Consider the following 23,254-nt stretch of genomic DNA (forward strand, 5'->3'; position numbering starts at 1 on the left):
CTCTGTCCACTGTCTGCCCAAAGCCGCCTCTACATCTGTCCTGCCTACAGCCCGCCTCTATCATCTTGCCTGCCGACAGCAGCCTCTGTCAACTGTCTGCATACAGCCGCCTCTTGTCACTGCCTCTGCCTAGAGCCGCCTCTATCATCTGCCTGCCTACAGCCGCCTCTGACTCGCCTGCCTCAGCCACACTCTATCATTCTGCCTACCTACAGCCACCTCTGTTCATGCCCTGCCTACAGCCACCTCTGTGACTGTCTGCCTACAGCCGCCTCTACCACTGCCTGCCTCTACAGCCGCCTCTATCATCTGCCTGTCTCAGCCACCTCTATCATCTGCCTGCCTACGCCACCTCTATCACTGTCTGCCTACAGCCGCCTACTGAACACTCTCTGCATTACAGCCCTCTGTCACTGCCTGCCTAGACCGCCTCTATCCTGTCTGATTACAGCCGCCTCTTCATCTGCCTGCCTACAGCCGCCTCTACATCTGCTGCCTTACAGCCGGCCTCTGTCCACTGCCTGCATACAGCCGCCCTCTTATCAGCTGCCTGCCGCAGCCGCCTCTATTCATCTGCCTGCCTACCAGCCGCCTCTGTCCACTGTCTGCATACACGCCGCCTCTATCATCTGCCTGCCGACAGCGCCTCTATTCTCGCCTGCCTAGAGCCGCCTCTGTCACGGTCTGCATACCAGCCGCCTCTAATCATCTGCCTGGCCTACACCGCCTCTATCACTGCATGCCTACCGCCGCCTCTGTCACTGTCGATACAGCCGCCCTGTCACTGCCTGCCTAGAGCCGCCTCTATTCATCTGCCTGGCACGCAGCGCCTCTGACCACTGCCTGCCTACAGCCACCTTATCATCTGCCTACCGACAGCCACCTCTGTCACTGCCTTCCTACAGCCACTCTGTGACTGTCTGCCTACAGCCGCCTCTACCACTGCGCTGCCTACAGCCGCCTCTAATCATCTGCCTGTCTACAGCCACGCTCTAATCGCCTTGCCTACAGCCACCTCTATCACTGTCTGCCTACGCCGCCCTCTGACACTCTCTGCCTACAGCCCCTCGATCACTGCTGCCTACAGCCGCCTCTCTCATCTGCCTGCCTACAGCCCCGGTCTCATAACGAAATGCCGCTACAGCCCTGTCCACAGCCTGCCACTGCCTGCCCTCTATACGCCTGCCTCTAGCACGTCTGCCACGCTCGCCTCTCACGCCTGCCCAGCCTCCTCGGTCCACTGCCTGCACCTACAGCGCGCTCGTTCATGCCTGCCTACCCAGCCGCGTCTATCATCTTGCCTGCCTAGAGTCGCCTTTGACACTGCCTGCCTGCCAGCCGCCTTCTGTCACTGCCTGCCTTACAGCCGCGTCTCATCTCTGCCTGCCTAGAGCTCCCTCGTCATCTGCTGCCTACCAGCCGCCTCTATCATCTGCCTGGCTCTACAGCGCCTGCTTCACTGTGCCGGCATACAGCCGCTTCCTGTCACTGCCTGCCTAGAGCCGCGTCTATCATCTGCCTTGCCTACAGTCCGCCATCTATCATCTGCCGCCTAGAGCCCCTCTATCATCTGCATGCCACAGCCGCTCTGTCACTGCCTGCCTACAGCCGCCTCTTTCCCTGTAAACGACTAGTAGAGGCTTCATAGTAAATATAATCACTTTCTTTATGGGACACTGTTAGTACATGAAGCGAATCACAAAGCTCAGAATTAGAATGAAGAGCAAACATTTTCTTTATTTGCAGATTATCTTGTCCATCAAACCAAGCACATAAACATCTCAAAAATTTGGAAACAAACAATGTTTGACATGAAAGTGAGTAAAATCGATTCTTCTGTACACAGAGACAGGAAACTAGAGTGTCAAATGCCGACTTCAAAAAACAATTAGTAACATCTTCAAATCAGGTCTGAATCTTCAAACTGGAAACAATAAAGGCAAGTTAAACAAGAGTAAAACGCTCTTTCCAGTTCAAAACAGTTTTCAAATCCAGCTGCTGTGTTTCTGAACTGACGCAGATGAAAAGTTTTTACAACAGATGAAACGCAAGCAAAAAGACAAACAACTAAAAATAATAAGTCTCTGCAAAATGATCTTTAGGATGTTTGTTTGGACTTCAAATCTTCATCTAACTCATGGAAAACATTGCGAGCTGTGTACAAGTTGTTGAGGGTGGAGTCTGATGAGGGGCGAAGGCAGAAGTGTTGCTCAAACTCAAACAGAAGATGTGGACCTGTTCTCATTTTCAACTGCAACCATCTCTTCATCATTCAGCCACCTGTGACAAAACAACAGGACACGATCAAGCCGCACTCTGAAACACTCAAACTGACAACTGTCCAATCCAGACCCACTTCTCTATCTGCATGACGGCTGTAGCTCAGGATTGTTCTCGTAATCAAGAGGACCAGCTTGAGGGTCCTCGAGCAAGATGTTGGAACCCCGGGTGTGAAATGTGATTGTGCTTCTGAACGTATGGCTGAATGGACAATGTTGTAAAAAAAACAAAAGTCACTGAGTGGCTCGCTCCATCATGATTCAGTGACACATCTTGTAAAATAACGGTGTTTCCGCAGAACTTATAGTATCAATCACTTTATTGAGGTGTTTGATGTAATAATGCAGTAAAATAATGATGATTGTTCTGCAAAACTTGCAACTGAAAATCTCAGTGAATGAAAGTTTTGACATTTATTTAAATGATGATATTTTGACTTTTATTTCACAGTGATTGACCCGTTTTCTTTGTTTTGTTTCTTTACTTAAAACTCACCATTGGTTTCACCATCTGATGTTTTTCTCCCTGAAAAGACAATGAGAAAGATGCAACTTTAGTTTCCCACAGTGAAAAATCCAGATTCATCCAAACTTCTAGAGGTTGTTTCTTTATTTCATCGATGAAAGTTCTCACCTTTGTTCTTGTCCACATGCTGACTGCCACCATATTATTTGAGAGCTGCTAAACCCACAGACACGATGATGAACCTCAACAAAACCTGGAAAGAGACGACAACATCAAAATATCAGAGTTTGAAAGAGGAGAGCAAAGAGAAGTGAGATATGTTACATATATACATTACACACAATGCAGAAGTGTGTCGGATGAAAGGTTCTTCTGTTTGCATGTCTTTGTGACTAGAATAACTCCCCCACACACGAGAGACCAATATTGTAAACAGACTATAAAAATGATGAGTCACTACCTTCTAGGTTTGCTTAATCACTCACTGATTGGAGACGCTGTTGTGATGGTTCCTCTTTTCATGCTGGCCTGTCAGTTGTTGTAGTTGTTGTGGGGTTCTGGTCTTGGTTTTTGTGCGTCGTGTCGTCACCTGAACAGATGAAAAAAACTCAACAAAGTTCAGTACAAAACTTGTGTGTGATGTAATATTCAAACTTCAAATCCATAATCAACACAAATATTTCAGGTAATTATTCACGTCAGTCTGAAGTGACTTTAAACAGCTCCACATATTTTCACCTGGTTTTCTCACCTGAGGGCTGAAGTCTGAAGGGACACAGCTGCACTTTGGTACCCTCAGTCACTTCACACTTCCATAATCAGAGTTTTATGTGACAATGAAATGAGAAGACTGAAAGGTCACAGAGGCAGAGCAGCCAGACTTGATGATCTGCAGGCTTGTCGTCATTATCCACATTGTTACCGACATACAGCCACTTCACTGTGTTGTGGACTCGTCCATCATATCTCCACCCAATGAGCAGGACACTCCACTGATCATTGATCTTGTGTTCAGTCACTGGTGAAGATGAGATATTGTTGAGGAAAACAACAAGAGGTAAAATTCAACTTCATCACTATATCATAATTATTGTGATGTTTCACAGTTTGAGCTGAAAACATGATGATGGAAATACTCACTGGTAACAACAGACAGAGAAACCACAGAGTCTGGTTCTTGTCTTTGTCCTGATTTGTATTGTTGACAGATGTAACGTCCAGCATCTTCATCTGTGACCTTCTTTATAACCAGAGAACATTTCTGTGTAACACTCAGTCTGTCTGATTTAGATTTATCAATCTGTCCATGGTCAATCAGCTCTACTGCTGCTCTCTGTCTTAAATCAATGAACACCCATGTTGTACTGTCACAGTTTTGCTGATCATCTATCACATTTCCACAAGGCAAAGTGACTTCCTGTCCAGCTCTGACAGTGAAGGAGGTGGGGAAGTCTTCAGCTGCTGCTGTTATAAGAGAGAGCGAAAGAGAAAATGATTGAAGATAAAAGTCAAATGAAAATGTCTGTCAGACAGTCATTGACTCTCTCTCTCTCTCTCTCTCTCTCTCTCTCATGCTGACTGTGGAGGTTTGTCCGATCCGAGCTTCTGATTGGCTGCCTCAGCGTGACGTCAGGCCCGTGGACCCTTTGGTGTCCCTCCAGCTGATCAGTGAGAAACGACTCTACCTGCAGCTGGTCGGGCTGATTTTTCCTCCTGTACGGCCCCATGCATTTTAAAATCCTTCTTACTGTACGCATACATATCACACCTTACACACCTGAATTTCTTGTAGACGTACAAACAGCCAAAAACTCAACAAAACATTTTTGGAAATGTAGTTTTCTCTCAGGGAAAGATCTGTTTTCTGCATTCATGGAGCCAATCTAACACCGAACAAGCAAACTATGTGGAGCTCAAGTTCACACTTGTACAGTCACATTGTGTGTATGTGTCATTCCACATGTTTCTTTTGACGAGAAAAAAAAAGAGGAAGTTGTGTGTCTCTGAGACTGTTAGTTCAGATAATGTTGCATGAACGCAGCTTGTTTTCTTCAGTAGTGTTTATTAGAAACAGACAGGATTCATGGTGATGTTTGACAGCACCACATGAACAGACGGGTGAAGAGTCAAACTCCTCGTCCAGCACACTTTGACTCTTGATGTCCTGGTGCAACATGTGATGCTGCAGCAGCCTCTTCCATCTTTGCAGTCCTTTTCAGACAACTGAACGGGAAGTGTTTTTTTAGAATGTGGTTAACAAGAGCAGCAGAGCTCTGAGCGGTTAACACCCTCGAATGATGAGCAGACACACATCAAAAACACATCCAAAGATGGGCAAAGATGTGGAGCGTGGGTGGAGCTGAATGAAGCCTGGTTGCTCAAACACACGTGTGACGACCACCCAACTGTCAATCAAACCTGCTGTGCTCTTAATTCTGCATCTTTAAGTTTAAGCTTCATCTTTTTTGTACCAGGCTGTAAACATGTTTATTTCTGCTCTCAAGTTTTAACATGGGGACTCTTGACTGCAGCCAGCTTCAAGTGGACGTTTGAGGAACTGCAGTTTTTGGCACTTCCTCTCTGTCTTCACTTCACAGTGATGGTGCGCCCGCTCGACCACAAGCTGTGTGACTCAGTCAGACTCTCTGAGAAACGACTCTACCTGCAGCTGGTCAGGCTGATTTTTCCTCCTGTACGGCCCCATGCATTTTTAAAATCCTTCTTACTGTAGCATACATATCACACCTTTGCTGATAAACTTGACAACTTTGTATGTTGTATGACATTAAAGTGACGTTGTGGCTCCACACGGCCTGACCTCACGCTTGCGGCAGCCAATTAGACGCTCGGATTGGACAAACCTCCACAGTGAGTTATACCGAGAAACTTATCACGTGATAACGAGACAGTGATAAAAGTTGTATCTGCATGGCAAGCAATACACTTCCTATTCACGAAATCAGCATGTTAGAAAAAAACAGCAAGTTTGTTGTCTTAGTTCAATCAAACTGAGCTCATCAAAATATCTTAATAATATGATCAAGTTATTTTAATATATGTGATTATGTTATTCTTACCTGTAAACTGAAGCCGCTATAAGAATCCATTTGAAGTCGACCATAGTGAACTCTCTGTCTCTCTTCTTCTTCTGTCTCTGACTGTCTAAAGTTGTGCTTTAGTAAGAGCTGCTGCGTCTACTTCCTGTGGTTACTGTGATGTCACTTCTCACAGTGACTTTATATTTTTGTCTTTACTGGAAGTTCACCTGTGTCTGGTCCCACGGTGTGTATGTGACAGTGCACGTGTTTCTCAGGGTGAGAAGGGGAAGTTGTGTGATGTGTGATGTTGTTCAGCTAAATGTTTGCATGAACGCAGCTTGTTTTCTTCAGATAGTGTTTATTAGAAAACGACAGGATTCATCTGGTGATGTTGACAGCACACATGAACAGAACAGGTGAAGAGTCAAACTCCTCGTCCAGCACACTTTGACTCTTATGGTCCATGGTGCAACATGTTGATGCTGCAGCAGCTGGGAAACAACACAGATCAGATCTATTTACTGCTCTGAGACTGTTGGTTCCTCATTGTATCTTTGCAGCCATTTTTCTCAGAGACGTGAAGGCGGAAGTGTTTCTGGTGAGAATGTGGGTTAGTGTTGTACTGAAGGGTTGTTGTGTTGAGGTCAGGTGGGTGGAAGGCTCAGAGATAAGATGGGACCAGGGCTGGCGGTGGCAAAATCTAAGAAGTGGGCTTTGCAAACTGTTACGCAATGACCGTGAGAAACAATGAACTCTTTTTCACAATGCTCTCACGCCCACAACCGTCCATCAACCTACAGATTCATGTTTCCACTTTCTGCCTACGTCTGAAGAACTCACTGCTGCACGGTGTGCTGGCTTGTCTGTCTTTGCGTCCTGTCTGCACTCAGTGTTTATCAGTTTTTGACTGTGTCACTGACCTGGATTGATCGTAGGATATTATTCTTCATGCTGCTGCTCGAGCAGCAAGCTGACAGGAGGACGAGCTCAACAGCTACCCTCCAATCCATCTAGGTTTAAAAAGAGCTAGTTCTCTACCAAGGCATATTAAAGGCTGTGCTGCTCCATGCTCTGCCTCAGCCGCCTCTATCATCTATCATCTGTCTGTTGTCAGGCAGAAAACAGGACCCAAAAGCAGACGTAGCTGGTGAGGAAGTGACAATGTTATTTGCCGAAACAATCCAGAAAAATACTAAACAGAGAGTGGGGTTGAAATCGAGGCTGGGTTTGGGTTCCTTGAGGATGGGCAGCGTGGGGACTTGCAGAGCAGGACGGTTGATCCAGGTGTCGGTGCTGACTGGCAGGTAGGTAGACGGGTGATCCAGGGAAAAGACGACAAAAACTTCCTCGGGCCAAAACAGAGTAGAGGAATGAGTTCATGGGAAACACAGACTAGCAATAACAACCAAATGTCGAGGCTGGTGCGAAGCTACGGAGGTACACAAACAATCTGGGCAGGCCTTAAATACGAGAGCGGTGATTGCAGGATGGAAGTCAGGTGCTTGAGGGTGCAGGTGCCATAATCAGTGAGCTGGGGCCCACGCCCACCAGCTCCGGGAACATGGGGGAAACGGGCCAAATGAAACCACCAAGGACACACCCACAGACAATCACTCACACACCAGCCTCCAGCCACAGTCCATAGTCAGGGCAGTCCGACAGTCTGCCTACAGCACCTCTGCGCTGCCTGCCTACAGCCACTCTATCATCTATTTGTCTGCCTACAGCCACCTCTGTCACTTGCTGCCTAACGCCGCCTCATCCACTGCCTGCCCTACAGCCGCCTCTGTCGCTGCCTGCCTACATCCACCTCTATCATCTGCCTGCCTACAGCCACCTCTGTCACTGTCTGCCTAGAGCCGCCTCTGACACTGCCTGCCTACAGCCGCCTCTATCACTGTCTGCCTACAGCCGCCTCTGTCGCTGCCTGCCTACAGCCGCCTCTGTCGCTGCCTGCCTACACGCCTCTATCATCTGTCCTGCCTAACAGCCGCCTCCTCACTGCTTGCCTCAGCGCCCTCTATCATCTGCCTGCCTACAGCCGCCTCTATTTCTGCCTGCCTACAGCAGCCTCTGACACTGCCTGCCTACAGCCACCTCTATCATCTGCCTGCCTACAGCCGCCTCTGACACTGTCTGCCTACAGCCGCCTCTGACACTGCCTGCCTACAGCCGCCTCTATCGCTGCCTGCCTACAGCCGCCTCTATCGTGCCTGCCTACAGCCGCCTCTGTCGCTGCCTGCCTACAGCCGCCTCTGTCGCTGCCTACAGCCGCCTCTGTCGCTGCCTACAGCCGCCTCTGTCGCTGCCTGCCTACAGCCGCCTCTGTCAGTGCTTGCCTACAGCCGCCTCTGTCGCTGCCTGCCTACAGCCGCCTCTGTCGCTGCTTGCCTAAAGCCACCTCTGTCACTGCTTGCCTACAGCCGCCTCTGTCGCTGCCTGCCTACAGCCGCCTCTGTCACTGCCTGACTACAAGCCTCTGTCACTGACTGCCTACAGCCGCCTCTGTCACTGTCTGCCTACAGCCGCCTCTATCATCTTTTGTCTGCCTACAGCCACTCGTCACTGCCGCCTACAGCCACCTCTGACACTGCCTGCCTACAGCCGCCTCTGTCACGTCTGCCTACAGCCCCGCTGTTCACTGCTGCCTACGCCACTCTGTCCACTGCTGCCTACAGCCACCTCTGTCCACTGCTTGCCTTACACGCCTCTGAACTGCTTGCCTACAGCCGCCTTCTGTCGTGCCTGCCTACAGCCGCCTCTGTTCGCTGCCTGTCTCTACGCCGCCTTCTGTCACTGTCTGCCAGAGCCACCTCTATCACCAGGCCTGCCACTAGCCACCTCTATCATGTCTGCCTACAGACGCCTTGTCACTGTCTGCCTAAGGCCGCCTCTGTCACTGTCTGCCTAGAGCCGCCTCTGACACGCCTGCCTACAGCGCCTCTATCACTGTCTGGCCTTACAAGCCGCCTCTGTCGGCTGCTCGCCTACAGCCGCCTCTGTCGCTGCCTGCCTACAAGCCGCCTCTATATCTGCCTGCACTACAGACCGCCTCTATCCCACTGCTTGCCTTACAGCCGCCTCTATCATCTGCCTGCCTACAGCCGCCTCTATTACTTCTGCCTGCCTACAGCAAGCCTCTGACACTGCATGCCTACAGCCACCCTCTATCATCTCCTGCCTACAGCGCCTCTGACCGTCTGCTACAGCCGCCTTGACATGGGGGGGGGGGGCTCCTGCCTACAGCCGCCTCTATCGCTGCCCTGTCCTACAGCCGCCTCTTATTTGCTGCCTGCCTCAGCCGCCTCTGTCGCTGCCTGCCTACAGCCGCCTTCTGTCGCTGCCTACAGCCGCCTCTGTCGTGCTACAGCGCCCTGTGCGCTTCCGCCTACAGCGCCTTCTGTCACTGCTTGCCTAACAGCCGCCTCTGTCGTGCCTGCCTACAGCCGCCTCTGTTGGCGCTCTGCCTAAAGCCACTCTGTCACTGCTTCCTCCTACGCCGCCTCATGTCGCTGCCTGCATACACCGCCTCCCCTCTTCACTGCCTGACACAGCCGCCCTATCATTCTATTTGTCTGCCCTAACACGCCACCTCTGTCACTGGCCTGCCTACAGGCCACCTCTGGACACTGCCTTGCCTACAGCCGCCTCGTCCCCACTGTCTGGCCTACAGCCGCGCTTGTCACTGCCTTGCCTACAGCCCACCTCTGTCACTGCTGCCTTACAGCCGCCTCTTCCACTGCTTGCCTACAGCCGCCTCTGACACTGCTTGCCTACAGCCCCTCTGTCACTGCTTGCCTACGCCACCTCTGTCCCTGCCTGCTACAGCCGCCTCTGTCACTGCCTGCCTACAGCCACTCGACCACTGTCTGCCTACAGCCGGCCTCTGAACACTTGCTTGCCCTACAGCCGCTCTGTCACTGTCTTTGCCTACAGCGCCTCTTCGCTGCCCTGCTTACGCGCGCCTCTGTCGGCCTGCCTACAGCCGCCTCGTCGCTGCTTGCCTTAACAGCCGCCTCTGTCGCTGGCCTGCCTACAGCCGCCTCTGTCGCTCCTGCCTCTACAGCCGCCTCTGTCGACTGCCTGTCTACAGCCGCCTCTTGTCGCTTGCTGCCCTACCTCCGGCCTCTGTCACTGCGCCTACCCGGCTCTGTCATCTGCTGCCTACAAGCCGCCTCTGTCACTGTCGCCTACAGCCTCCTATCATCTATTTGTCTGTCCTTACAGCCACCTCTGTCACTGCCTGCCTACAGCCACCTCTGACACTGGCTACAGCCCGCCTCTGGTCACTGTCTGCCTACACCGCCGCCTCTTCACATTTGTCTGCCTACAGCAACTCTGTCACTGCCTGCCTACAGCCACCTCTGACACTGCCTGCCTACAGCCGCCTCTGTCACCTATTTGTCTGCCTACAGCCACCTCTGACACTGCCTGCCTACAGCCACCTCTGTCACTGTCTGCCTACAGCCGCCTCTATCACCTATTTGTCTGCCTACATCCATGTGTGTCTACACCATCCTTCAAATGTCGACACAGAACAGGACCACTCCACCTGATCATTGTTCTTGTGTTCAGTCACTGGTGAAGATGGAGATATTGTGAGAGAAAGACAACAAGAGTAAAATTCACTTCATCACTATAATCATAATTATTGTGATGTTTCACAGTTTGAGCTGAAAACATGATGATGGAAATACTCACTGGTAACAACAGACAGATAAACATCAGAGACTGGCTCTTGTCTTTGTCCTGATTTGTATTGATCACAGTCGTAACGTCCAGCATCTTCATGTGTGACCTTCTTTATAACCAGAGAACATTTCTGTGTAACACTCAGTCTGTCTGATTTAGATTTATCAATCTGTCCAAGTATAATCAGCTCTACTGCTGCTCTCTGACTTGAATCAATGAACACCCATGTTGTACTGTCACAGTTTTGCTGATCGTCTATCACATTTTCACAAGGCAAAGTGACTTCCTGTCCAGCTCTGACAGTGAAGGAGGGGGGAAGTCCTTCAGCTGCTGCTGTTAAGAAGACGAGAGAAAATGATGAAAGATAAAGTCAAATGAGAAAATGTCTGTCAGACAGTCATTGACTCGCATTTTAAAATCCTTCTTACTGTACGCATACATATCACACCTTTGCTCATATAACGTGACAACTTTGTATGTTGTAATGACATTAAACTGACGTTGTGGCTCCACAGGCCTGACGTCACTCTGAGGCAGCCAATCAGACGCTCGGATCGGACAGACAGTGAGTTATAATGAGAAACTTATCACGTGATAACGAGACACGTGATAAAAGTTGTCTGGCATGGCAGCAATACACTTCCATATTCACTGAAGTCAGCATGTTAGAAACAAACAGCAGAGTTTGTTGTCTTAGTTCAATCAAACTGAGCTCATCAAATATCTTTAATAATATTGATCAAGTTATTTTTAATATATGTGATATATGTATTCTTACCTGTAAACTGAAGCAGCGCTATAAGAATCCATTTGAAGTCGACCATGGTGACTCTCTGTCTCTCTTCTTCTTCTGTCTCTGGACTGTCTAAAGTCGTGCTTTAGTAGAGAGCTGCTGCGTCTACTTCCTGTGGTTACTGTGATGTCACTTCCTCACAGTGACTTTATATTTTTGTCTTTATGTGAAGTTCACACTGTGTCTGGTCCCACGGTGTGTATGTGACAGTGACGTGTTTCTCAGGGTGAAGAAGGGGAAGTTGTGTGACTGTTAGTTCAGATAAATGTTTGCATGAACGCAGCTTGTTTTCTTCAGATAGTGTTTATTAGAAACAGACAGGATTCATGGTGATGTTTGACAGCACACATGAACAGACAGGTGAAGAGTCAAACTCCTCGTCCAGCACACTTTGACTCTTGATGTCCATGGTGCAACATGTTGATGCTGCAGCAGCTGGGAAACAACACAGATCAGATCATATTTACTGCTCTGAGACCTGTTGGTTCCTCATTGTATCTTTGCAGCCATTTTTCTCAGAGACGTGAAGGAGAAGTGTTTTCGTGAGAATGTGGGTTAGTGTTGTACTGAAGGGTTGTGGTTGAGGTCAGGTTGGGTGGAAGGCTCAGAGATAAGATGGTGACCAGGGCTGGCGGTGGCAAAATCTAAGAAGTGGGCTGCAAACTGTTACGCAATGACCGTGAGAACAAATGAACTCTTTTCACATGCTCTCACGCCACACGTCCATCAACCTACAGATTCATGTTTCACTTTCCTCCTGACGGTCTGAAGAACTCACTGCTGCACGGTGCTGCTTGTCTGTCTTTGCTGTCCTGTCTGCAGCGTCAGTAGTTATCAGTTTTTGACTGTGTCACTGACCTGGATTGTATCGTAGGATAATTTATTCTCATGCTGCTGCTCAGAGCAGCAAGCTGACAGGAGGACGAGCTCAACAGCTAAGCAATGCACTGCTGTGGACGGGGGCAGCAAAAACATGAATTTTAGAAATCCAGGTACCATCTAGGTTTAAAAAGAGCTTAGTTCTCTACAAGGCATACAAAGGCTGTGCTGCTCCATGCTCTGCCTACAGCCGCCTCTATCATCTATCATCTGTCTGTGTCAGGCTAGAAAACAGGACCCAAAAGCAGACGTAGCTGGTGAGGAAGTGACAATAGTTTATTGCCGAAACAATCAGAAGATACTAAACAGAGAGTGGGGGTGAAATCGAGGCTGGGTTTGGGTTCCATTGAGGATGGAGCAGTGGGGGACTTGCAGAGCAGGAGGTTGGATCCAGGTGTCGGTGCTGACTGGCAGGATAGACGGGTGATCCAGGGAAAAGAGGACAAAACTTCCTGAGGGCAAAACAGAGTAGAGGGAATGAGTTCATGGGAACACAGACTAGGAATAACAACCAAATGTCAGAGGCTGGTACGAAGCGTACTGAGGTACACAAACAATCCGACGAGGACTGGAGCGCTGGGCAGGCCTTAAATAGAGAGCGGTGATTGCAGGATGGAAGTCAGGTGCTTGATGGGGTGCAGGTGCCATAATCAGTGAGCTGAGGCCACGCCCACCAGCTCCGGGAAACATGGGGAAAAGGACAAATGAAACACACCAAGACACACCCACACACAATCACTCACACACCAGCCTCCAGCCACAGTCATAGTCAGGCAGTCCTGACAGTCTGCCTACAGCCGCCTCTATCACTGTCTGCCTACAGCCACCTCTGTCACTGCCTGCCTACAGCCGCCTCTGTCACTGTCTGCCTACAGCCACCTCTGTCATTGTCTGCCTACAGCCACCTCTGTCACTGTCTGCCTACAGCCGCCTCTATCATCTGCCTGCCTACAGCCGCCTCTGACACTGCCTGCCTACAGCCGCCTCTGAGACTGCCTGCCTACAGCCGCCTCTGACCTTGTCACTGTCTGCCTATACAGCCGCCTCTGTCACTGGTCTGCCTACAGCCGGCCTCTGACACTGTTCTGCTACAGCCACCTCATCATCTGTCTGCCTACAGCCGCACCTCTATCATCTGTCTGCCTACAGCCGCCTCTATCATCTGTCTGCCTACAGCCGCCTCTATCATCTGTCTGCCTACAGCCGCCTCTATCATCTGCCTGCCTACAGCCGCCTCTATCATCTGTCTGCCTACAGCCGCTTTATCATCTGTCTGCTACAGCCTGCCTCTTCGCTGCCTGGCCTACAGCCGCCTCTGTCGCTGTGAGACTAGGAGGGCATTCTAGTAAAGAATAATCACTTTCCATTATGACACTGTTAGTACATGAAGGAATCACAAACCTCAGAGTAGAATGAAGAGCTAAACATTTCTTTATTTGCAGATTATATTGTCATCAAACCAAGCACATAAACATCTCAACAAATTTGTGAACAACAATGTTAAATGAAAGTGATTAAAATGAGTTCTTCTGTACACAGAGACATGAAACTGAGCTCAACATGCCGGAGCTTCAAAAACAACCAGTAAATCTTCAAATCAGGTCTGAATTCTTCAACAGGAAAACAATTTAAGGAAGTTAAACAAGAGTTAAAAGCTCTTTCCAGTTCAAACAGTTCAAATCCAGCTGCTGTGTTCTGAACTGACTGCAGATGAGAAAGTTTTTACAACAGATGCAGAAAAAGACAAAAACTATAAATAATAAGTCTTCTAAAATGATCTTAGGATGTTTTTGTGACTTCAAATCTTCATCTACTCTATGGAAAACATGTGAGGCTGATGTAAAGTTGTTGATGGGTGGAGTCTGATGGAGGCAGAAGTGTTGCTCAAACTCAAACAGAAGATGTGACGTTCTCATAGTTCACTGCACCATCATCTTCATCATCAGCCACCTGTGAAAAACAACAGGACACGATCAAAGCCGCACTCTGAAACACTCAAACTGACAACTGTCCAATCCCAATCCCACTTCTCTGATCTGCAGGGCGGCTGTAGCTCAGGATTGTCTCGTTCAGAGGACCAGCTGATCTGAGTGTCCGAGCAGATGTTGAACCCCGGTGTGTGAATGTGATTGTGCTCTGAACTATGGCTGAATGTGACAAGTGTTGTAAAAGTGCATGAGTGCTCGCTCCATCTGATTCAGTGGACATCTGTAAAATAACGGTGTTTCTCCGCCGAAACTATAGTATCATCACTTTATTGAAGGTGTTTGATCGTAATAATTCAGTAAAATAATGATGATTCTCTGCCACTGCAAACTGAAATCTCCGTGAATGTATATTTTGACATTTATTTGATGATGATATTTGATCTCATTTTACAGTGATTTGACCGTTTTCTGTTTTGTTTCTTTACTATAAAATCACATGTTTTCATCCGTCTGTGTTTTTCTCCCTGAAAAGACAAGAGAAAGATTCAACTTTAGTTTCCACAGTGAAAATCCAGATTCATCCAAACTTCTTGTTTCTGAGTTTCATCAGTGAAAGTTCTCACCTTTAGTTTCTTGTCCACATGCTGATGCCACCCGATTATTATGAGAGCTGCTAAACCCACAGACACGATGATGAACCTCCACCAACCTGGAAAGAGAACGACAACATCAAAATATTCAGCAGTTTGAAAGGGAGAGTCAAAGAGAGTGAGATATGTTAAATATACATGACACACAATGCGAGAAGTGTGTCAGATGGAAAGGTTCTCTGTTTTTCATGTCTTTGTGAACTAAGAATAACTCCACCCACACAGAGACACAGAATACAGTAACAGATATAGTATAGTACAGTAATTAGCAGGAGTTCAGCCACACGCATGACCAACATGATGTAGTCCAGAACGGAACAACCTGCACGAGCTGTGGATCAGAAAAATAACGTCAGTCAAGAAAGTTATTATCAGAAATGTGTTTAGCACAAGAGGCTGTGAAAAGTCCCAAAAACTGCAGTCCCTCAAACGTCCACTTGAGACTGGCTTCAAAACGAGTCACTCTCCATAAGCCCCCATGTTAAAACATCCAGGATCAGCACTGCGAGCATGCAGCGACATCTTAACTATATCTACAGTGTTTATGTATGTGTATAAGTTACATTCAAACTCTGAGATTTGTTTCATGTTGAATACCGATGAAGAAGCTGCTTTGTTTCTCCACCTTGTGTTGTTGTTGCCGTTGTTGCTGGTCTTGTTGTTGTTGCCATTGTTTGCTGGTCTTGTTGTTGTTGCCGTTGTTGCTGGTCTTGTTGCTGGTCTTGTTGTTGTTGCCATTGTTGCTGGTCTTGTTGTTGTTGCCGTTGTTGCTGCATCACCTGATGATTAAAACAAAACAAAACAAAAGAAACTGTTGAATGAAGAAGAAGTACGTAGTTTCTGTAAATGAGAAAGAATGATGTCATCTTCTGACTTCAAACATCAAAACAATCATCAAATATAGTTTGTTCCATCAGGATGAAGTGACTTTAACAGCTCATCATGAGCTCACCTGGTTTCTCACCTGAGGTCTGACGGCTGAAGGGAAACTGCTGCTCTTGTCCATTGTAAAGATCACTCACTTCACAGTTAAGTGACTTGTACTTCTTTGACTCCTGCTTCTCATAGGTCACATTAACTGAGCAAATACTATGTGATGTCTTGTCTTTAACTTTACCCTCATACAGCCACTCCACTCTGTGATAACACCATTCATGTTCCGACACAGAGCAGGACAACGTCACCTCATCATTGTTCTCGTGTTCAGTCACTGGTGAAGAGAGTAAAATTCACTTCATCACTATAATCATAATTATTGGGATGTTTCACAGTTTGAGCTGAAAACATGATGATGGAAATACTCACTGAAAACAACAGACAGATCAACCCGACTGTCTCCACGTCCTGATCCATCCTGTCTGCAGGTGTACTGACCAACATCCTCATCTGTGACCTTCTTTATAACCAGAGAACAGTTCTGTGTAACACTCAGTCTGTCTGATTTAGATTTGGCTCTTTTAGAAATCTGCCCATCTTTAATCAGCTCTACTGTTTCGCTGCTTTTTGGAGCAACGAAGAGCCAAGTACGTTTACATTTGTCCTGATTACCAGTCACATTTTTACAAGGCAAAGTGACTTCATCTCCAACTCTGACAGCAACACGGAGAATAGATTGTCCAGTCACTGCTGCTGAAATGACGAGAAAGGGAAAAAAGAGATCAAATCTGAATCTGACTTTTCTGTGAAGATTTGTCTGAGATCATTTTGTTTGTTCGTAACATTTCTGGTATTTCTGTATTTGTTATAAATGCATCTTACCTGTAGAGTGAAGCAGCAGAATCAGAAATGAAGACACAACCCAGAAATCAACCATCGTGCTTCAGTCCGTCTTCTGTCTCTTCTCGGCTGTTAACTGTCACAGTCTGGAAGCTGCTGGGAGTTAAATGATGAAAAGATGAATCCACTTCCTGTGGTTACTGTGATGTCACTTCCTCACAGCGACTCTTAGTCTGTTTTAGATTTTCGTCTCTCTGAATTTCTTGTAGACGTACAAACAGCCAAAAACTCAACAAAACATTTTTGAAATGTAGTTTTCTCTCAGGAAAAGAATCTGTTTCTGCATTCATGGAGCCAATCTAACGCTGCAACAAGCAAACTATGTGGAGACTCAAGTTCACACCGTGTACAGTCACATGGGGTGTACGTGTCAATCACATTTCTCAAGAAGAAGAAGAAGAAGAAGGGGAAGTTGGCTGATTGTTAGTTCCGATAAATGTTTATTTGTTTCTAACGAAAAGAAAAAGAAGAAGAAGAAGAAGAAGAAGAAGAAGGGGAAGTTGTGTGACTGTTAGTTCAGATTAATGTTTGCATGAACGCAGCTTGTTTTCTTCAGATAGTGTTTATTAGAAACAGACAGGATTCATGGTGATGTTTGACAGCACACATGAACAGACAGGTGAAGAGTCAAACTCCTCGTCCAGCACACTTTGACTCTTGATGTCCACGGTGCAACATGTTGATGCTGCAGCAGCCTCTTCCATCTTTGCAGTCCTTTTTCAGACAACTGAACGGGAAGTGTTTTTTTAGAATGTGGTTAACAAGAGCAGCAGAGCTCTGAGCGGTTAACACCCTCGAATGATGAGCAGACACACATCACAAACACATCCAAAGATGGGCAAAGATGTGGAGCGTGGGTGGAGCTGAATGAAGCCTGGTTGCTCAAACAACGTGTGACGACACCCAACTGTCAATCAAACCTGCTGTGCTCTTAATTCTGCATCTTTAAGTTTAAGCTTCATCTTTTTTGTACCAGGCTGTAAACATGTTTATTTCTGCTCTCAAGTTTTAACATGGGGACTCTTGACTGCAGCCAGCTTCAAGTGGACGTTTGAGGAACTGCAGTTTTTGGCACTTCCTCTCTGTCTTCACTTCACAGTGATGGAGGTCGCCGCTCGACCACAAGCTGTGTGACTCAGTCAGACTCTCTGAGAAACGACTCTACCTGCAGCTGGTCGGGCTGATTTTTCCTCCTGTACGGCCCCATGCATTTTAAAATCCTTCTTACTGTACGCATACATATCACACCTTTGCTGATATAACGTGACAACTTTGTATGTTGTAATGACATTAAACTGATGTTGTGGCTCCACAGGCCTGACGTCACGCTGAGGCAGCCAATCAGACGCTCGGATCGGACAAACCTCCACAGTGAGTTATAACGAGAAACTTATCACGTGATAACGAGACACGTGATAAAAGTTGTCTGGCATGGCAGCAATACACTTCCATATTCACTGAACTCAGCATGTTAGAAACAAACAGCAGAGTTTGTTGTCTTAGTTCAATCAAACTGAGCTCATCAAATATCTTTAATATATTGATCAATTATTTTTAATATATGTGATATGTATTTCTACCTGTAAACTGAAGCAGCGCTATAAGAATCCATTTGAGTCGACCATGGTGACTCTCTGTCTCTCTTCTTCTTCTGTCTCTGGACTGTCTAAAGTCGTGCTTTAGTAGAGAGCTGCTGCGTCTACTTCCTGTGGTTACTGTGATGTCACTTCCTCACAGCGACTCTTAGTCTGTTTTAGATTTTCGTCTCTCTGAATTTCTTGTAGACGTACAAACAGCCAAAAACTCAACAAACATTTTTGAATGTAGTTTTCTCTCAGGAAAAGAATCTGTTTCTGCATTCATGGAGCCAATCTAACGCTGCAACAAGCAAACTATGTGGAGACTCATGTTCACGCTGTGTACAGTCACATGGGGTGTATGTGTCAATCACATTTCTCAAGAAGAAGAAGAAGGGGAAGTTGGCTGATTGTTGGTTCAGATAAATGTTTATTTGTTTCTCAAGAAAATAAGAAAAAGAAGAAGAAGAAGGGGAAGTTGTGTGACTGTTAGTTCAGATAAATGTTTGCATGAACGCAGCTTGTTTTCTTCAGATAGTGTTTATTAGAAACAAACAGGATTCATGGTGATGTTTGACAGCACACATGAACAGACAGGTGAAGAGTCAAACTCCTCGTCCAGCACACTTTGACTCTTGATGTCCATGGTGCAACATGTTGATGCTGCAGCAGCCTCTTCCATCTTTGCAGTCCTTTTTCAGATAACTGAACGGGAAGTGTTTTTTTAGAATGTGGTTAACAAGAGCAGCAGAGCTCTGACCGGTTAACACTTAAAATAGCCACATGAAGATGCAGACATGCAAACAGACAGCAGCAGACACTATATTAGGACATAAGACAAAGAGCCTTTTATCAAATTCTGTTGAAAACTATTTTATCTTTGCTCTTTACTTCAAAAATATAAGATTACATATAGAGATTCGTGTGGCCTCTTGTGTACCGAATCCTTCCTGGGCTGAAAGAAGGTGTCACAGTTTGCAGGTTGTTCTGTGTTTCCTGTTTTATTTTGTAGTTCTACCCTGTCTGTGTCTTCTCTAATTCTACTTCCTGTCTTGTTTTCTCACTACCTGGTGTCCTGCATGTCTTTTTAGTCCCTGTGTTTCCTTGTCTATATATGTGTTATATGTTTCTGAGTGTGTCTGCGATTAGCGTCCAACTCCCCAGCGTTTGTTTTTGACCCTGCCTTTGCCTTTGCCCTTTTGGATTGTTGGATCTTTTGTTTGTGTTTTTTTGCCTGGATCTCCAGCCACCTTTTGGTTAGTTTGTTTTTTTGTGTTCCTTGGTCTTCTTCCCTGCTCCTGTGCTGTCTTGTGTTCATCCCTCACCGTTTTATTATTAAAGCTTTACGTATGACATGTTAAAAAACACAAAATGTCAACCTCAAAATGTTAAAATATAGAAAGAAGGAAATCCGGGATCTTACAGGATTTTATTTAACCATGATTTATTTATTTAGGGTTATTTTTTTGGCCTTTTATGATAGTACAACTGAAGATAGACAGGAAGCAGAGGGCCGAGAGAGGGGGAATGACACGCAGTAAGGGGCCGTCCGATGCGGGATTCGAACCGGGCCAGCTGCAGCGAGGACTGAAGCCTCTACACATGGGGCGGCCGCTTAACCCACTACACTACCGACCGCCCGGATTTATTTATTTAATAAAGCATATAATAAAGCATATTATTTAATAAATCATATAAAATGGTGGACACAAAAAGCAATACACACTTACATGTTAGATAAAGCATTCAACCATAAACAACAAAAATTAATTTCACAAAAATATCCGGCATGCAGGGAAACAGTATAAAGAATACACTATAGTATAGCATAATATATACATATGTACAGTATATATCCAACATGCCTGCCCCATCTGTTCACCCTCTCCACCTCTAGAGGGAGCCTGCGGAAGCTTTCACGGTGCTGTAGGTCACTATATCACCTTCGTCATTATCATCATCATCAACAACCTGCAAGAACAGAGTATAACTTCTAAATTACATGCACATAAACTTAAACATAAACTTGTTGACATGTTGGTCTGATGGTGGTGCCACCCAGCTGAGGGATCCCACTGAAAAAAACACCAGGGTCCAACATCTGCCGACCATGAACACTTGGACACACCTCCTATGCAGTTTATTACTTTAAACACTGAAGATGTCAAAACTATGAAATAACACATAACCCTTCGCCCTCATAGCCTGCAGGTTTGTGTTGGGTCATTGTCCTGTTCAAAAACATGTCGCTGCACAATGCTCTGGTAGCCATGCTGGTTAAGCGTGCTTTAAGGTTATCAAACAGCTTCACAGTGGGAACCACACATGTAGATACCATCCAATCACTGGAACTAAAAATCTTGACTTTTGACGAAATCACAGATTCCCACTGGTCTAATGTCCATTATGTGTTTCTTGGCCCAAGCAATGTTGGCCTCCCTCAATAGTGGTTTCCCTTACAGCAATTTGACCATGTAGGCCTGATTCACACAGTCGCCTCTCCTCAACAGTTGATGTTGAAACATGTATGCTACTTGAACTCTGCAAAACACTGATGTGGGCACTAATCTGAGGTTAAAAAAACTGTTAACTGGTTATATTTAAGGCTGGTAACTGTAATGAACTTCTATTCCTGGGGGCCTCGTCATCACGATTCACTTTAGGCTACATTCAAAGTTAATAAAATTTTCCATATTGACTGACCTTCATGTCTTAGAGTTAGTTCAGCAGTTCTGGACAAAATATAGATTACAGTAGTTGAGCAGAACTCTTCATTGAATGTCAACACTACCTCTGAAAAACACAACCGAGTCTGAAATGCATTAAGAAGGAGAAATTCTATGAATTAAACAGTTAATTGGAAGTCATTCCAGATGACCACCTCATGAAGCTGATTGAAAGAGTGCAGACAAGAAGGTGGCTTGTTCAACACATAATTCCTTACATGTTATTCACTTAGTCATAAAAATAAAGAAACCTTAGAAAAAGAAGATGTGTCCAAACATTTTGATTGATACTGTATATCGACTTTAATGATAAACTATAGTTAGACAGCTTACCTGGGCTTTCCTGTCGGGCTTCTTGGTGTACCTGATGGAGGCGTAGGAAACACCACCTTCAGGATCAGCCTACACAGAGAGGACAACAACATGGTTGCTCAGTAACATCGAACTTCCTTTTTCTTCTCTCATATGTAAGAAACAATATGTGTGGTGTGTGATCACACAGTTTCCTGACTGGTTTCTGCCTAAACACTGTTTAATAGCCAGGACACAACACGAGCAACATCTCTGTAGTGGAATAACATGTCCAACATGTTTTAAGATAATGTGATGGATGATCTGTGCAATGTAATGTAGTAGAACAGTCCCACGGCAAAACTGCCAATACAAAACTTAAACTGAGTCAGGGGGCAGTTTGGAGTTGCTGTTGTGTTGCGTTGCTCGCATTCTTTCTTTTACTCGTATTAAGTTTTAAGACTCACCGTGTTCTGATGCATCTGTGTTTGATTTTCTAAAAAGACAAAAGAGAGACACGTTTAGTTTCCACAGTGGAAATCTACTAGAACTTTTTTCTTTTTTAAACAAGTTTCGTCTGTTCTCACCTTGAGCTCTCTTCCATTTGATGACGGCCACCACAAAGATGAAAAGTGCTGCAACGACCAGAGCTGCGGTGCTGAACTTCATTTTCACTGATGTCCATTTGTTTCCTTCTGTCGATGTTGATTTAGTTGTTGTTGGTGATGTTGTAGTTGCCGTTGTTGCATCATCACCTTGAGAAATGCAATGAACAAAATGCAACAAACGGTGACAAAGAGTAATGTGACATCCTGTGTAATTATCACATTAATTATCAGTTTAAAGTGACTTTAAACAGCTCATCATATTCTCACCTGAGGACTGACGGTTGAAGGTGAACTGCTGCACTGTTTCAGTGTAATCATCAGTCACTTCACATTTAAATAAGTCATGATGGTTTGACTCCTGCTTCAGATAAGAGGTAAGAAATGTGACAGTAACTGAGCACTGTGATGTGTTCAAGTCTCTGTTATCTTCATCCACGCCTTTACCCTCATACAGCCACTTCACTCTGTGTCTACACCATCCATGTACTGACACAGAACAGTTTAACACCACCTGATCAGTGTTCTCGTGTTCAGTCACTGGTGAAGATGGAGATATTGTGAGAGAAAGACAACAAGAGTAAAATTCACTTCATCACTATAATCATAATTATTGTGATGTTTCACAGTTTGAGCTGAAAACATGATGATGGAAATACTCACTGGTAACAACAGACAGATTAATTAGAGATAGCTGTTGTTGTTTTCCTGTTTTGTCCTGTTTGCAAGTGTAGGCACCAACATCCTCATCTGTGACCTTCTTTATAACCAGAGAACAGTTCTGTGTAACACTCAGTCTGTCTGATTTAGATTTGTCTTCTTTGTCAAGCTGTCCTTGTTTAAAATTCAGTACTGTGTTTCCTGACCTTCTGAGGACCCAGGTAGTATCATCACACTTATCCTGATCATCTGTCACACTTGCACAAGGTAAAGTGACTTCATCTCCAGCTCTGACAGTGAAGGAGGAATGAGACCAAGTTGACGCTGATAAAAAGAAAAAGTGAAACATGAATATGACTTCACAGTTTGTGTGATGATGATTTGTAACTGTGACTCATTTCTGGTTTCTAAGACTTCCCTGAACTCACCACGTTACAAAGGAAGAACATTACCAGGACTATTAGTAACATACATGCAGTTTAACAATGTTTTCTTACCTGAAAAACTGAACAGCAGCATCAGAAATAAAGAAAATATAATCCACTTGAATCCAGCCATCGTGTTTCTCTCTCGGTCTCACGCTGTCAACTGTCAGCGTATCGAACGTGCAGCTTCTTAGAAGTGAATACAGCTTCTTCTTCCTGTAATAATAAATAACTTCCTCATGCTGACTTCAGTCTGTGTTTTCACACCTTTGTTTGCCTTTGAATTTGTTTGTAACATTAGTTTCCATTCTCTCTGAGTTTCTTGAGGATATGCAAAGAGTGGAAAACTTTGTAACATTTTAAGTTTTTAAATTGGATCAATGTTTGGAGATTGTTAGTTCAGATAAATGTTTGCAATAATGTGATCGTCTTATGGGTGGAGCAGGGTAACAACCCTGCAGAAGCAGGA

The 23,254-nt window shown here is 45.7% G+C and overlaps 3 protein-coding genes across 5 annotated transcripts in view; 1 reads left to right on the forward strand and 2 right to left on the reverse strand.

The window, feature by feature from the left end:
- Positions 1 to 1,391, forward strand: part of LOC109140423 (olfactory receptor 477-like) — a 6,560-nt gene extending 5,169 nt beyond the window's left edge. The window contains 1 exon segment of the mRNA XM_027284320.1: positions 906 to 1,391. Within this exon segment, the coding sequence (XP_027140121.1) occupies positions 906 to 1,391 (486 nt within the window).
- A 12,675-nt stretch (positions 1,392 to 14,066) lies between these two features.
- LOC109137671 (uncharacterized) lies at positions 14,067 to 18,300 on the reverse strand. The gene is made up of 6 exons (XM_027284321.1): positions 18,082 to 18,300; positions 16,484 to 16,597; positions 16,031 to 16,354; positions 15,678 to 15,935; positions 15,351 to 15,504; positions 14,067 to 14,097 (listed from the first exon to the last, which is right to left on the reverse strand). Exons 2-6 carry the CDS (start codon positions 16,536 to 16,538, stop codon positions 14,067 to 14,069), a joined length of 822 nt encoding a protein of 273 aa, XP_027140122.1. The 5' UTR covers positions 16,539 to 16,597; positions 18,082 to 18,300.
- Positions 18,301 to 19,654: 1,354 nt separating this feature from the next.
- LOC109140646 (hypothetical protein) lies at positions 19,655 to 23,195 on the reverse strand. 3 transcript variants are annotated; one of them, XM_019268095.2, is made up of 8 exons: positions 22,858 to 23,195; positions 22,364 to 22,684; positions 21,971 to 22,240; positions 21,805 to 21,850; positions 21,683 to 21,774; positions 21,563 to 21,591; positions 21,138 to 21,206; positions 19,655 to 20,049 (listed from the first exon to the last, which is right to left on the reverse strand). In XM_019268095.2, the coding sequence occupies exons 1-8, from the start codon at positions 22,916 to 22,918 to the stop codon at positions 19,972 to 19,974; spliced, it is 966 nt and encodes a 321-aa protein (XP_019123640.1). In that variant the 5' UTR covers positions 22,919 to 23,195; the 3' UTR covers positions 19,655 to 19,971. The 3 variants fall into 3 exon arrangements, with proteins under 3 accessions (XP_019123640.1, XP_019123639.1, XP_027140323.1); XM_019268094.2 differs by having other exon boundaries at positions 21,683 to 21,850; positions 22,858 to 23,191; XM_027284522.1 differs by having other exon boundaries at positions 19,965 to 20,049; positions 21,138 to 21,193; positions 21,683 to 21,850; positions 22,858 to 23,194.
- Positions 23,196 to 23,254: the final 59 nt, after the last annotated feature.

This window comes from Larimichthys crocea, chromosome XI (genome assembly GCF_000972845.2).
Source record: "Larimichthys crocea isolate SSNF chromosome XI, L_crocea_2.0, whole genome shotgun sequence".
Classification (NCBI taxonomy): Eukaryota; Metazoa; Chordata; class Actinopteri; family Sciaenidae; genus Larimichthys; species Larimichthys crocea.

Excerpts from the sequence above, each read along its gene's own strand:
- LOC109137671 (XM_027284321.1), bottom strand. The coding sequence starts at position 16,538 with ATGGTTGATTTCTGGGTTGTGTCTTCATTTCTGATTCTGCTGCTTCAC. Across the intron at positions 15,936-16,030 it reads TGATCTGTCTGTTGTTTTCA|TGACTGAACACGAGAACAAT; the intron begins GTGAGTATTTCC and ends TCTCTTCACCAG. Across the intron at positions 15,505-15,677 it reads GACCTCAGGTGAGAAACCAG|GTGATGCAGCAACAACGGCA; the intron begins GTGAGCTCATGA and ends TTTAATCATCAG.
- LOC109140646 (XM_019268094.2), bottom strand. The coding sequence starts at position 22,918 with ATGGCTGGATTCAAGTGGATTATATTTTCTTTATTTCTGATGCTGCTG. Across the intron at positions 21,592-21,682 it reads CAAATGGAAGAGAGCTCAAG|AAAATCAAACACAGATGCAT; the intron begins GTGAGAACAGAC and ends TTGTCTTTTTAG. Across the intron at positions 20,050-21,137 it reads AGCCCGACAGGAAAGCCCAG|GTTGTTGATGATGATGATAA; the intron begins GTAAGCTGTCTA and ends CTGTTCTTGCAG.